Source organism: Dipodomys ordii, unplaced genomic scaffold (assembly GCF_000151885.1).
Source record: "Dipodomys ordii isolate 6190 unplaced genomic scaffold, Dord_2.0 Scaffold152, whole genome shotgun sequence".
In the NCBI taxonomy this organism is placed as follows: domain Eukaryota; kingdom Metazoa; phylum Chordata; class Mammalia; order Rodentia; family Heteromyidae; genus Dipodomys; species Dipodomys ordii.
Window position 1 is genome coordinate 2,852,922 of NW_012267368.1, and position 13,635 is coordinate 2,866,556.

Here is a 13,635-nt window from a genome sequence, read left to right on the forward strand (position 1 = left end):
AGTAAAATTGATTGGGAATAGTTTACTGGTACTTAAAGTTGCAGCTTTTGCAGTTTTTAAGAAGTTCACTGGAGTACAATTTCCCTTGCTTTGAACAGGGTATGTTTATAACGTCAGCCCGTACATGGAGTATCACCCTGGTGGAGAAGAGGAGCTCATGAGAGCAGCGGGAGCGGATGGCACCGATCTTTTCGATCAGGTGAGGGACTGAAAGTTATAATTTAAGGAATTGGCTTACTACAGTGGAAGAGTGCTCATAGATTGAGCCAAGTGACATTTATAGAAAGAAAGCAAATAGTTGCATAAATTTCAGATGTATGGTTCAAATTGTGAAATGTAGGCAGATGTTCACAAGTAGCAGCTGTTCATTTAGTTTGCTTTTGAATCATTCAAAACTAGAGATGGTTTCAAATTGTTGGCCTGCTGTTTGCCTTCCCCTGCTGGCAAGTGCTTACTAAGTCATGATTAATTTTAATAATGATGAGAATTGACTTCCGGAAAGTAGTGGTGATTGGAAGGAATGCTGGAGTCTGCCACCAATTTGCTGAATGTTTTTAAACAGTTAGCTTGGCTTCAAAGTTCTTGGTCTTTGTACATTTGTGAATTGCTACACATACAATGCCTGCATCATTGTGCTGAATCTGTGTATCATATAGGGATAGGATGAGGTTGATTAATACACAAAAAAGTCATTTTTTACCAGACTAAAAGGAGAGATTCTGTGTGGCTGTCTCAACAGATAATTGAATTAGTAATCTTATGCTGTTTGCCTCAGGATTAGCTTTTACTCTTTTTAAAAGCTATACAGAATGTATAGCTTTGATTACTATATTTGCTATGTTGTTATTCTATGATCTTTTACAATGGTCAGAAGCAGTGAAATTTGCCTATGTGTAGCATATCTTATTTTGTATTTTAGTACTAATTAATTAGGTGAGAGTACTGGATTCAGTACAAGATACCTGAATCAAATTGAGTTGTATGTATTTATTGGTTTACATTGTTTCTGATCAGCTCTATCTTGGTTATTTATATTCTATTTTCTCATTTAGTAAGGTTTTATTTAACCAGGTTTCCAGAAATATAACTTATTTTGTATTTAAAAGTCCTTAGATGTGTCTAAGTATAGAACTTTTTTTGCTGTTAATATTCCTTGTGGATTGGAGAAAAATCATCTTTACATATTGTCATAATGGCATTCTTCTGTCAGCGTTCTTACTGTTTTGTGTTGTTATTGTTGGTCGTGGGGCTTGAACTCAGGGCATGGTCTCTGTCCCTGAACTTCTACCACTTGCAGTCACAGCTCCACTTCCGGTTTTTAGGTAGTTAATTGTAGAGTCTCATGACCTTCCTTGCCCAGGCTGGCTTTGAACTGCAACCCTCAGATCTCACCCTCCTGAGTAGCTAGGATTACAGGTGTGAGCCACCAGTGCCCAGCATCCTTACTGCTTTTTAAAAGGCAGCTTCCTGTTATCATTTGTGATTTGTCATTACCTAGCAATCCAAGCCTGCTAGAAAAGTTTAGGAACTTTTGCCTGAAAGGTCCTCCACATATTTTTCCCTCTTATATGTGCTCTGTAACCTTTGATGTTGAATCTCTCCTGTAAGAAGAATCTGCATTAAAATGTAATCTTGTTGATATTCCTCAGTGTTCTGAGTTTATTTGGGCCTTGTTGAAGGAAGACTTGTTTGGGAGAAGTCATGGCATCCATGAAACAACACACTTTAGTTATTGTGTGCTGCATTTCCCTGGGCTATAATGAGACCAGAGCTTAAATTATTTATGACTCTTATTCTCTGTGGAAGTAAACAGCTATGTTCTGGAGATTGTGGTGAAGCCTCTTGAGTCTTTCATTGTAAAACTTTTTCCTTTTTGTGCTGGCTCTGGGGCTTGCACTCAGGGACTTGGCACTGTATCTGAGCTTTTGTGTTAAAGTTAGTGCCCTACACTTTAGTCACAGCTCCACATCTGACTTTCCTTTCATGGTTAATTGACGATGAGAGTTTCATGGACTTTCCTGCCCATGCTGGCTTCAAACTGCTGTCTTCAGATTTCAGCCTCCTAAGTAGTTAAGACTAAAAGAGTGAGCTGCTGGCACCTGGCTTGTAAAACTTTGCATATCCCCCATATTTGAAGTCTACAAAGCATACCCAATTTGATAACTTGATACTCTTTTTATTGTCCTACTACATCTCAGATGGTCTTTGACCTCTTGTATTTCCAAATACATCATGAGCAATCCACTTACCTATTAGCATTTCACTCTAGTATATCTTCAGTACCAATTTTCACTTTTTTCCTGTCTGCATCTATAGGTAGGGCTTGAAGTAATCTTCATTTCCCATAATGCCCTGGTATCAGTCTCTGGCTGATTCCAATGTGGTGTCTCACACATGACACCTTTTCTTCCTTTCTGTTGCCTAATTCAGGTCATCATTACTCTCTCTAACTCTGCTCTTTTTTTCATCTCCCTTTTTTTTTTTTTTTGCAGGCATGTGGCTTGAACTCAGGGCCTATGTGTTGTCCCTGAGCTTTTTTGCTCATGGCTAGTCTCTACTACTTTGATTCATACTTCCAGTTTCCTGGTGGTTATTTGGAGATAAGAATCTTACGGACTTTCTGGCCTGGACTGGCTTTGAACTGTGATCCTCAGATCTCAGATCTCAATACTGTCCAGTTGTTTTCATCTTAAGTACTGATTTAGGAAACATGTGAGCTAGATTTGTTTTCTGGAAGATGACATTTTTTTTACACATTGTTACAATTCTCAGTGGCTCACTACTGGCAGTGGGATAAATTTAGTTATCTGCCTGGCATTTGAGGCCTTAGAGCATGTCAGGGTAGCTATTCTGCTTTGGGAGAATTTAAGTGCCTGCTGCTTCTGAGCATTCCCATGTATTTATAACCCCATGAGTTCCTTGGCCTTCTTCAATACCTTCCTCCTTTGTCTTCCGACCCCCTTCCCATCTCTCCACCTCCAGAGGCACACACTCACATCTCAGTGATTCTCCCTAGATATTTGGAAAGTGAAATGTCAGTTTATCCTAGGAAATGTACTTGTTTTTGTTATGTATTTAATATATCAAAGATTTTTATATTGATATCATTTGACCTGATTATTTTATTGTTTTTGTTTATATATTATTTGACAAGATAGCATATTAAGATTTTCCTTTATTGATATTTTCACTTTTGTATTTTTCTAGTTTTTTGCTAATTAAACCATGCTATGATATGAATAGCCTGGTAACTTGTATCTTTGTGTGTATGCAGATATCTTCTCAGACAAATTTCCAAGTCTGAGTGATTTAGCTATATATTTTAAGACGTAATGCTTATTGAGAAGGTGACTTCCAGGAATGTTTAAATTTAATTCCCCTCAGCACTATATGACAGTACTACCAGTTGTTACCCTAGAATGAATGATCTTGCTTTGTTCATTTTTTAAGAAAATTTTAAGAAAATGAACATTTTAAGAAATTTTAAGAACACCTGTAATCCTAGCTACTCAGGAGGCTGAGATCTGAGGATCGTGGTTCAAAGCCAGCCCGGGCAGGAAAGTCCATGAAACTCTTTATCTCCAATAAACTACCAGAAAACCAGAAGTGGTGCTGTAGCTGAGGTGGTAGAGTGCTAGCTTTGAGCTGAAGAGCTGAGGAACAGCATCCAGGCCCAGAGTTCAAGCCCTATGACCAACCAAAAAAAAGAAAAAGAAAAAAATTGTAAGAAAATGAACATTTTAAGAAAATGTTTAAATACCCAGGTCTGAAAAAGTGGCTTATTTATGAGTTTCAGGAATGATAAACAGCCTTTCTGGAGAAAAGCTCCATTCATTTGCAAACCAATAGATTACTTATATATCTTTCTTCAGGATCGCCATCACTATTTAAGAGGTTTTCTGTTTTAACACAGAGATTATAGATAAGACAGTTAGAGAATCAGATTTAAGTAAATTACTTTTTTTTTCAACTTTGTGAAGAATATTTTTAAATTCCAGCCATGAATTTATGATGGTAAGAAATATAATGATCGTTAATATCATTTGAGGCTCCTGTTTTGGCTAATACTAAGATTTTGGCCAGTAGATTTATCCATTGCCAAATACAGCATCACTGCATTATGAAGTTAACTGTACACCAGGGAGCAGACTTTGAGTGTGCCAGCGGTCTCTAAGGATGAGCCCTCCATGGTCTCTGTGCTTGCCAATTTCCTCTCCTTTCTGGTTAATTGAATCAGCTTCAGAGTGGTTTAAGAAGGTTTTGTTTAGTTTTGCTCACAGGTCAGTAGGAATGGCCTATTGAGTTAGTCACATTGCTTGTCTGCCCATTTATCTTCATCCCAGGTTCACCGTTGGGTCAATTATGAATCCATGCTGAAGGAATGCCTGGTTGGCAGGATGGCAGTGAAGCTCACTGCTCTGAAAGGTAAGTAAGTGGAGCTGGTGCTAAACTGGCATTACTGAGTGTGACACATAAGTACTGTATGTGTGCGCGTATGTGTGCGCAAATATGTGTGACTGGGGCTTGAAGCTAGAGTTGAACCTTATCTCCATGGCCTGATAGTCCTGTGATCTTTGGGCCAGTTTTCCCCTCTGAGTCTCAGTTTCCTAGCCTATGCAGTGATTCGTGGGCTAGGAGTACACAAGAAGTATGAGGGGTGATGAGGAAACTTCTTTTTGTTGCTACAGATAAGCAGTGTTATATATGCCAAAAGTTAACACATTTAAACATTAGTGTTTGGAAGTTCTTTTGAACTAACCTATGATTTGAACCAACCCCTTTTATGTTTTCACTGTCTTCCTTTCACTGATCCAGTGCCAGCAGGAGATAGGAAGGATCCTAAGTAAAATTTGTAAATGACTACCTTTCCTTTTCCTCCATTGTTGTGTGTCTTCACAATCCAGCAGTAAAGATCATGTGTTCTGCTGTGATCAGGAAGTATGCTAGGTTCCACAGTGTGTCCCACAGGAGAGGTGAAATTAGTAGAGTACTTTTTGTTTTCTTCCTAACTCTCTAGAAATAAAAGAGAAGTAATCCTCAGAAAGCTTCATCTCATACAACCCCATTTTAAAAATGAGCTGATTAATTCATAAGGGCATCCCAAGATTTTGATAAAAGGCCAAGTAGAAGCAGAAATCAAAGCTAGCTTTGAATCCAATGTTCCCAAACCCTTTATAGATACAGGATCTTGGAGCCACTCAGACATTTTCATGTTCACACTGGAATGGAAGACAGGGTGGTGGGTCCATAAAAGGCAGAAAGTTGGAACAGAGACCTCTGTGTATGGCCTGGATTTTCCAGGGTGTTTGATCAGTGAAATGGGAAGAGAGATGACAGAGAGATGTTGGACTATAGTGTCTTGACTGTCTTGATCTAGTTTACAGGGCGATGGGGAGAGGAAAGAGAAGGCCTCCTATAGCTGGGTGCTGGTGGCTCACACCTGTAATCCTAGCTACTCAGGAGGCTGAGATCTGAGGATCAGGTTCCAAGCCAGCCCAGGCAGGAAAGCCTGTGAGACTCTTATCTCCAGTTAACCACCGGAAAACTGGAAGTGGTGCTGTGGCTCATGTGGTAGAGTGCTAACTCTGAGCTGAAGAGCTGAGGGACAGCACCTAGGCCCAGCATTCAAGCCCCACGACCGACAAAAAAAATGAAGGTCTTCTATAAAGACTTGCTGCCTGATGCATGTGTCAGCCAGCACAATAGCACTGGATTTTTATAAAACGCAAAAGCTAGGAAATGCTGTCAAGCCAGCAGAGCAGCTGGGAGCTGTTGAGCTTTGTCTCCATCAGTTGGTAGCAGGAGAGTTACAGGAGGGGGAGGAGAAGCAGCTTTCTGATTGGGTGAGAAAGAAGGGCATTCAGGGCGTAGAGACATGCGACACCTTACACAGGTTGCCCCTTTCCTTTAGGTTGAGTTCTGTTTTGCATGTGTTCATTCTTAAGAAGTCAGCATCAACCCATCCTGGTAGCATTCTGGAGCCTTTCCTGAAAACAGCTTAAGCACTTTGTTGCTTAAGGAGTTTCTGTCTAGGGGTGCAGGTCATAGCTGATTCTCCGTATGAATTCAAATATACCACCTTTAAGTTTGGAATAAGAGTTTGGATTAAATACAGCACCTCAAACCAGGAATTTAAATAGTTTCATTACAGATTTCCCAGGCTATCTGGTAACTAAATCTGTATGCATATCTTTAAATGGAAGAACATCGTTTCAACCTGAAACCTTCAACATCCCCATAGGTGCAAATCAGTTATTAGTGCTCAGCAAAGAATTTGAGATCATATGGGGAGACAAATAGCAGAACTTCATTATTCATATCCAGATAAAGCACCAGGCATACGATGTACTGTCAAGCCCCATCTCAGCCCTTGATCCTGTGAACAGGACCAACCTGGCCTTGAACTCATTATCCTTCTGCCTTAGCTTCCTGAGTGCTGGAATTACAGGTGTATTATTGTAACCCAACTTCCCAGGGCGAAATGAGGCACCAACACTCAGTTAATTGGGCTAGGAATCTTTATTAGCCAGGGGACTGCTCCCTACTGTATCAGAACAGTGAAGAACCACAGTAAAGTCAAATAACCTCAGGGTATTTGAAGGCAAGATCCATAGGGGGGCCACTCTGGTGGTTGTAACCCAGGCAATTAGCCATCAAAGTAAAGTAAGGTGGATGAGCCTAGATAATTTCTTGTAGACATCCTGGTGCCTAGACCAGAGATGGGGGCTGTGCACCCAACTCCAAGGCCTAGAGGTAAGGCATGCCTTCCTTTGAAGTGCAGGTACCTGGCTCAATGGGGAGTGAGCTAGGAGGGCTTACTTTAGAGAGATGCTGATGCCATAGCCTTAGGAAAGCATTGATTAGCTCCCCAAATGGCTTAGAGGTGAGACAAGCCATCCTTAGAAATGCAGATGTGAGTTGTTGCTATCCTGAAATTCTTTCTAGGTTGTAACACTGGTAATTGCCTTGAATATGTGCATGAATGTCTTAATGTACTTCATAGTTTCAGCCAGCTTAAATTTGCAATAATGTTTACTTTCAAGTATTAATACATTCATTAACAATTCGTTATCAAATAAAGAATAGTAATTAAGTATCATTCTTTCTATTATTAACATGTATATTTTATTGAGCAAAATCTAATGAAGTTGGTTTACTTTAGCCTAACTGATCTTATATCCTGGAAAAAACTTGGGGTTTATATGTCCAGGGTTTATATGTCCGCCAAAGAAATGAACTGAGGGAGCATGGCTCAGTAGTAGAGCTTCTGCCTGGATTCCTGAAGCCTTCTGCCTTATCTCTGGGGTGGGGGGTAGTATATGTGTGTGTGGAGGGGGGGGGCAGAAAGGGAGAGAAATTACCCAATTTATTAGGGGGAATAAAGGACCAAAGAGTGTGGGAAAGTTCAATGAAAAGACACTGACATGGAGAAATGTCTTGGTAGTCTTCAGAGATGAAGCTGACTTATTTAAATTGAGTAGCCTCATATCTGTTCTCAAGACTTAGAAAACAAAACACAAACCCTTCCAGACTGAAGGGCTGTTACAGTTATATCAGTAAACTATCCCGATATTTTCTTAATCTATTCTTTTCTGACTTCTCCCTGCCCGCTCTCCCCGCCATTCATCACTCTAAGACTATCGTGAGGAAAGGCGAGTCTTAAATGGTAAGTGATGTGCTTGTGTCATCAACAGTGAATCAGACTCATGCTTTCACACAGGAGTGTGTCACAAAAATGTCAGCAAGTATCTGAGGCTCTTAAGATTTGGCTCCTGGACATCTTATGTTGCTAAGTCTATATATATTTATTTCCATGTGTGACCTGCCTGCCTTTTGTCATTCCAATGGCCCCTTAGATCATACAGGGGGACAGACTCCTTTTGAGTTCCAGTAAGGACCCAATCTCTTCAAATGGACATATATCATTAAGTCAGACCATGTGTTGGGTGCCAGAATATACTCTCAGCCTATTGTGCTTGCTCAATTATTTTACTTCACCCTGCTTTTACCCAGGAGGATGTTGCATAAGCTTGCTTTGCAGGTGTTGAAATCAAGATACATTCTGTGGCAGAGAAGTTATTTTGTTCTAACAAGTTACATTTTTATCACACGTTTTTATCACGATACTCTTTAGTTTTTCTAAAGATTTTCTGGAAATTCTTTTTGTGTTCTCCCGATGGTTGAGAGAAAGGAAACAGTATAAGACAACAGCTCTGACACTGAGCCTTTTTTCCCTACCTGAATCTAAGTTTATTCGTTTACACTCAAGTATATCTGGAGAACCTGCACTATTTCTAGTACTAGAGTAGTGCTTGGACTAGCTGAGGAGATAGACAGTTTCCGTGTGTACGTTATAACAAATTATATCGCTACTGAGAAGAACAAAGTCTTGTTTTTTTTGTTTTTTGTTTTTTTTTGGTTGGTCATGGGGTGTGAACTCTGGGCCTGGGTGCTACTGTGAACTCTTTTCTCAAGGCTAGCACTCTGTCATTTTGAGCCTCAGCACCACTTCTGGTTTTCTGGTAACTATTGAAGATAAGCACTGACACTGAGCTTAAATCCAGATTTTCTCGTCATAATCAAGTCAGACAGTTACAATCCAAGCAGAATTCACAGACAGTTTTAGATTGTCATGTACATGTTTTATTAACATACTTTGAGACTTAGAAGAGAATTAACAAGATCTTAGATAATGAGACTTCCTTTTATTAACATACTTTGAGACTTCTAAAAGAGAAATAACAAGATCTTAGATAATGAGACTTCCTTTTCTTGCTTTTTGTCATAAATTCTTGTGGTGCTGGGTTTTGTTACCTATGGTTTTACAGTAAGCATTTCTCTTTTTGTCTCCACTGCTGCTTATTCACAGCTTTGGCCTGGTTATTATAGCTCTGAGGCTTCCCTTAGTTTATCTGCTTTGCAGAGTTGCATGGGAGGAGAAGGAAGCAGAAGGAGTGGTGTGTAGCCTTAGGCCTCATTATTAGCCTCACTCTAAGACATTTGCTGGTTGTACATCTGTGATGGCTGCTAAGCACGCTGTAAGCAGAAGGTTTTGTGACTGAAAAAAATCTCTCACGTGCCAATGAACTTCAGATTATAATTGGTGACTTCCTATTGGAGATCTCTAAGATCACCAGAAACTCACCACTCATTTTTTTTCTGCATAGTTTGAGAACTAGCAATATAATGGATGCATTTAATTTTAGTCATTTAGGAGCAATACTTGGGAAAAATAAACTGACAATATGTACAAACTGCATAAAACATTAAATACTTAATGCTTATAGGGAGAGTTCTTTCATATCTCAGAGCTTCAGTGGAGGGCTATGTTGATGAGGACCCTGTGCAGGCATGAGTAAAGTGGGAAAAGAACACCACCTTGCTGAGTTAGTGGAATAACGGGAACTCTGGAACACTGTAGTAACAATGTTAACTAGTATGCCCCCACACTGAGACACACTGAGTGTAATTGACTCCCCCGCTGGAAATAACCCCATCAATAAGAGAGTGCATAAATTATGGTGTATTAATGCAGTATGATCATATTCAATAATAAAAGCGACAAATTACAGATACAAAATATGTGTTTGAACAACTGTTGTGTTGTAACCATGTGTTTTAACATATGTGGTGTTGAAACCATGTTGCTTTAACAACATGGTTAAAAAGCTCTGGGTTTGATTTATTGCTATCAATCATAAAAGAATTGTAGTCTATAATGTTGGGCCCAAAGTCCAGACCAGAAGAATATATTTTATGATTTCTTTATATGATTGCAAGAACTAATGATGATGTGTAGTTAATATGCACTAATTAAAAAGTACTAATCCTAGTGTTAAATAGAAGTTTCAATAATGGTTCACTTTGGAGGAAGGGCAGCAAGGGGCAGGGCATGAAGTTGGGTCTGGCTCCAAGAGTAAGTTTAAGTCATGTAAGTTCCTTGAGTAGCTCATTTGTCGCTTATGTCCTTTTGTGTAAAAGCCCAGTGAGAAGTTAACTGGAAAGACAAGCTTTGAGGTGCTGTGTAAGTAAGTTATGGCTGTCACTTGTGTTTCCTTGTGAAGGTTTGCTTCCGAAGAGGCCAGCGACAGATGCGCCTGCCATGGAAAGTCCCTCTTCTCCAAGGTAGACACCTTCCTTACTTTACGTTTTTAAAGTTTTATCAGTTTTACACAGAAATGCAAACATTTAGGACAAGAAAGCTTTGGGGCTGATTTATTGCTGCCTATTGATCGGTACTTCTTGACATGTGTCCTGTGGTGCCTCACTTGCCACGTTTCCCTGGAGTAGGCACTCTTCCATAAATGTCAGTTTGAAGCTGGGGGCCGGTGGCTCAGGCCTGCAATCCTAGCCACTCAGCAGCGTGATAATCTGAGGATTGCAGTTTGAAGCCAGCCTGTATATAAAAGTCCATGGGACTCCTTGCTCCAATTAAACCCACAAAAAGCCAGAAGGGGAGCTGTGGCTCAATTGGGTAGAGCACTACCTAAGACCTGAGTTCACATCCAAGGACTGGAAAAAAAAAGTCAGTTTTCAGGAACTACAGAAGTTTGATCCCTTTTAAATAACCCTTTATAAATGATTTATTAAAAATATATATTCTTGATAGAAAACTTGGAAAAATACAAAGAACTATAAAGTAAAAAAAACACAACACTTATAATCCTACTGATCTTAGATGTGTATCTTGACATTTTGACTTACTTCTTCCAGTTTGATTTACATAGTATCTATTTCCATATTATTCTACTTTTTTTTTTGGTTGTGGGATTTGAACTCTAGGCTTGGGGGCTGTACCTGCGTTCTTCAGCTCAAGGCGAGCACTCTACCACTTGAACCACAGCACCGCTTCCGGTTTTTTAGTGGTTTATTGGAGATAAGAGTCTCACAGACTTTCCTGCCCAGGATGGCTTTTAACCATGATCCTCAGATCTCAGCCTCCTGAGTAACTAGGATTACAGGCGTGAGCCACCAGCGCCCAGCTTATTCTACTTTTATAATACTGACATTACAACATATTGTATGAGTTCTCTCCTGTGTGATTAAATGCTCTGTACAACCTTTTTTTTTCATTCTGTCATATGACCATACCACGATTCACTATTTTAAGTGGAACTATTTTAAGCTGGAACTGAATACTAATTGTCTTTAACTGTTAACACCACGTGAAGCGGTACAAACTTGTGTTATAGTTGTTCTCTGCCCTTTCTCTTATTGCCTCAGCCCCACTGCAATACCATTCTAGCAGAGCATCTTTCTATACTTGATCACAGTTTTTTTGTGAACAGTTTTAGTAAGTCATGGGGCTAAGAATGCCTTTTCAAGTTTTAGGTATGGTTGCCTATGTGCAGGTATTAAGTGCAGAAACAGTACAGAGGTCTTAGTTTTACCTTAACTTTATTGTTGATCCATTAAACAACCTTGATGAGTTAATTTCTTTGGGATAAGGAGTTAATAAGCTTGCAGATTTCCTTAACTAGCAATGTGTATTCTATTATAATCTGATCAAAGAACGATTTAATAAGATGAACAGCCTTTATAAAAAGTATCCTTTATCTGTGATTTTATTTTTCAGTCGTGGGGCTTGAACTCTGGGCCTGGGTGATGTCCCTGAGCTCTTCAGCTCAAGGCAAGTGCTCTACCACTTGAGCCACAGTGTCACTTCTGGTGGTTTATTGGAGATAATAAGAGTCTTATGGACTTTCCTGCCCAGCCTGGCTTTGAACTGCGATCCTCAGATCTCAGCCTCCAGAGTAGCTAGGATTACGGGCATGAGCCACTGGTGCCTGGCTATCCATGATATTTTTTATTCAAATACATAAAAGTATGTTTTAATTTGAAAATAATGTTCAGCTATTAAGATGGTAACATGTTAAGACCACTTTTAACTTAGAAAAATTTAACCTAGTGAGATATAGTTTTTCTCCCTGTAAATTTTACACACTTGATCACTTGATGATTTAATATATGTCAGTAACTTTGTCATTTATTCACCTTTATAGCTACGACTGGTTCCAAACAGACTCTTCAGTTACCATCGTCATATACACAAAACAGAAGGTAAGCATTTCTTTAAAAGTCAGAAAGAAAAAAAAAGTAATACTCACTAAATGTTAGCCACATGCCTGTTCATCTTCCCTTCCTGGTTTTACTCCTTTGCTCCTCACTACAACTATGCCAAGTTATTCCTGCTTCATAGAGAAGCAAGAAATGTCAGTAATTTTCCCAGAGTCCCATGGTGGGTTGTGGTGTAGCATTATTTGGAGCTCAGGCAGTCTGGCTGCTGCCTGGAAAGAATGTTCTTACCTCTCCAACCTTGTGTTACCTCAAACACTCGAACGTTTTTATGTGTTTTTCCATGATTGTTTTTTTGAAACATGAATGACAAAAATGAATCACATTAACTTCACCATAAGAATATATTTCCAGAATATAAGTTTGGGTTAGAGAGAATATACTGCTATGGCTTAATATGTGTGAAACCATAGATAGTGGTCAGATGCCCTTTGAAACGAGTCAGAGAGATTCTCTTTTGTTTATGTAAATAACCCCTTTTATCCAACACTGTCTTAGATGTCAGGGATCTAGTAATGACCCAGATTCAGAGAGACCTGGCTTTTACCAGCTTACAGCCCCACTGGAAAACTGAGCAAATACATGCCTAACTCACATTGCCAAGCTCATCCTTCAACAGCTGTTGTGGTTCAGTAACTAAAAACCACATAGTGTTTAAAGACAAGTTTAGACGGCTGGGAATTTTGGAGAATTGCTACTCCTTCTGTGGTAGCAGAGCCACATCTGAGCTAGTGGGTTCCTCTGACTCACAGCAGGACTGAACATTCTGTAGGCATGTACTGCCTCTGTCCACTGTAGCCCAGGCTGCGGCATCTGTGCTTGTCTGCTTCCCAAGTCTCTACATCACGCAGTAAGATGGGCAGGTGTAAGGACAGGTTCTGTGTGGAAGTGATGTGTTCAGTGCATGGTGTACAAAAGGAAAATAAGCAAATACAAGTATCTTGATTTCTGCCCTGATTCTGTTTTTTTGCCACCTTGTTTATTTAGCGGGCACTGTTGATACCAAATAATGCTCTAAAGGAGTCCCTAAAGTTTATGACTCAGGAGTTAGTGGGTAAAGTATATATCAAACAAATATGTAATGAAAGTTGTGATATGTTCTTTGAAGAACTGGATTATGGTGTGGGAGTCCATAAAACAGTATCCTAAGAACGTCTATTGATCACCCTAAAAATAGTTTTGTACAAGTTTTAGAGAAATTTTACTTCTTAATAACTCTACCTTTGCTTTCTGTTCAAGGATATCAGTTTAGAATCAATAATCATTGATCATCAGGATGGTTCCTTTAGAGCAGAAACAATCATGAAGGATTATTCATATCTTATACATATTGGTAAGTATCTTATTAATGAGAATGTTGTTGCCTTTAATTGTGTTTATTATTTGGTATAAAATCTAGGTGCGGAAGTGGCGCTGTAGCTCAAGTGGTAGAGCGCTTGCCTTGAGTTGAAGAACTGAGGGACAACGCCCAGGCCCAGAGTTCAAGCCCCACGACCGACAAAAAAAAAAAAAAAACTATAATCTAGGTGCTAGATGACTATATTATTTTATATCCTATTA

At 39.4% G+C, this 13,635-nt stretch overlaps 1 protein-coding gene across 4 annotated transcripts in view; it reads left to right on the forward strand.

Annotated features, from left to right (window-relative positions):
* LOC105997763 (cytochrome b5 reductase 4) overlaps window positions 1-13,635 on the forward strand; it is a 41,590-nt gene that overhangs the window by 11,276 nt on the left and 16,679 nt on the right. For 3 of the 4 annotated variants that reach the window (XM_013032282.1, XM_013032284.1, XM_013032285.1), the window contains exons 3-8: window positions 99-199; window positions 4,344-4,425; window positions 7,637-7,666; window positions 10,065-10,125; window positions 12,003-12,060; window positions 13,315-13,408. In XM_013032282.1, the coding sequence (XP_012887736.1) occupies window positions 99-199; window positions 4,344-4,425; window positions 7,637-7,666; window positions 10,065-10,125; window positions 12,003-12,060; window positions 13,315-13,408 (426 nt within the window). The remainder of the gene's footprint in view (window positions 1-98; window positions 200-4,343; window positions 4,426-7,636; window positions 7,667-10,064; window positions 10,126-12,002; window positions 12,061-13,314; window positions 13,409-13,635) is intronic. The other variant, XM_013032283.1, reaches the window with a different exon arrangement.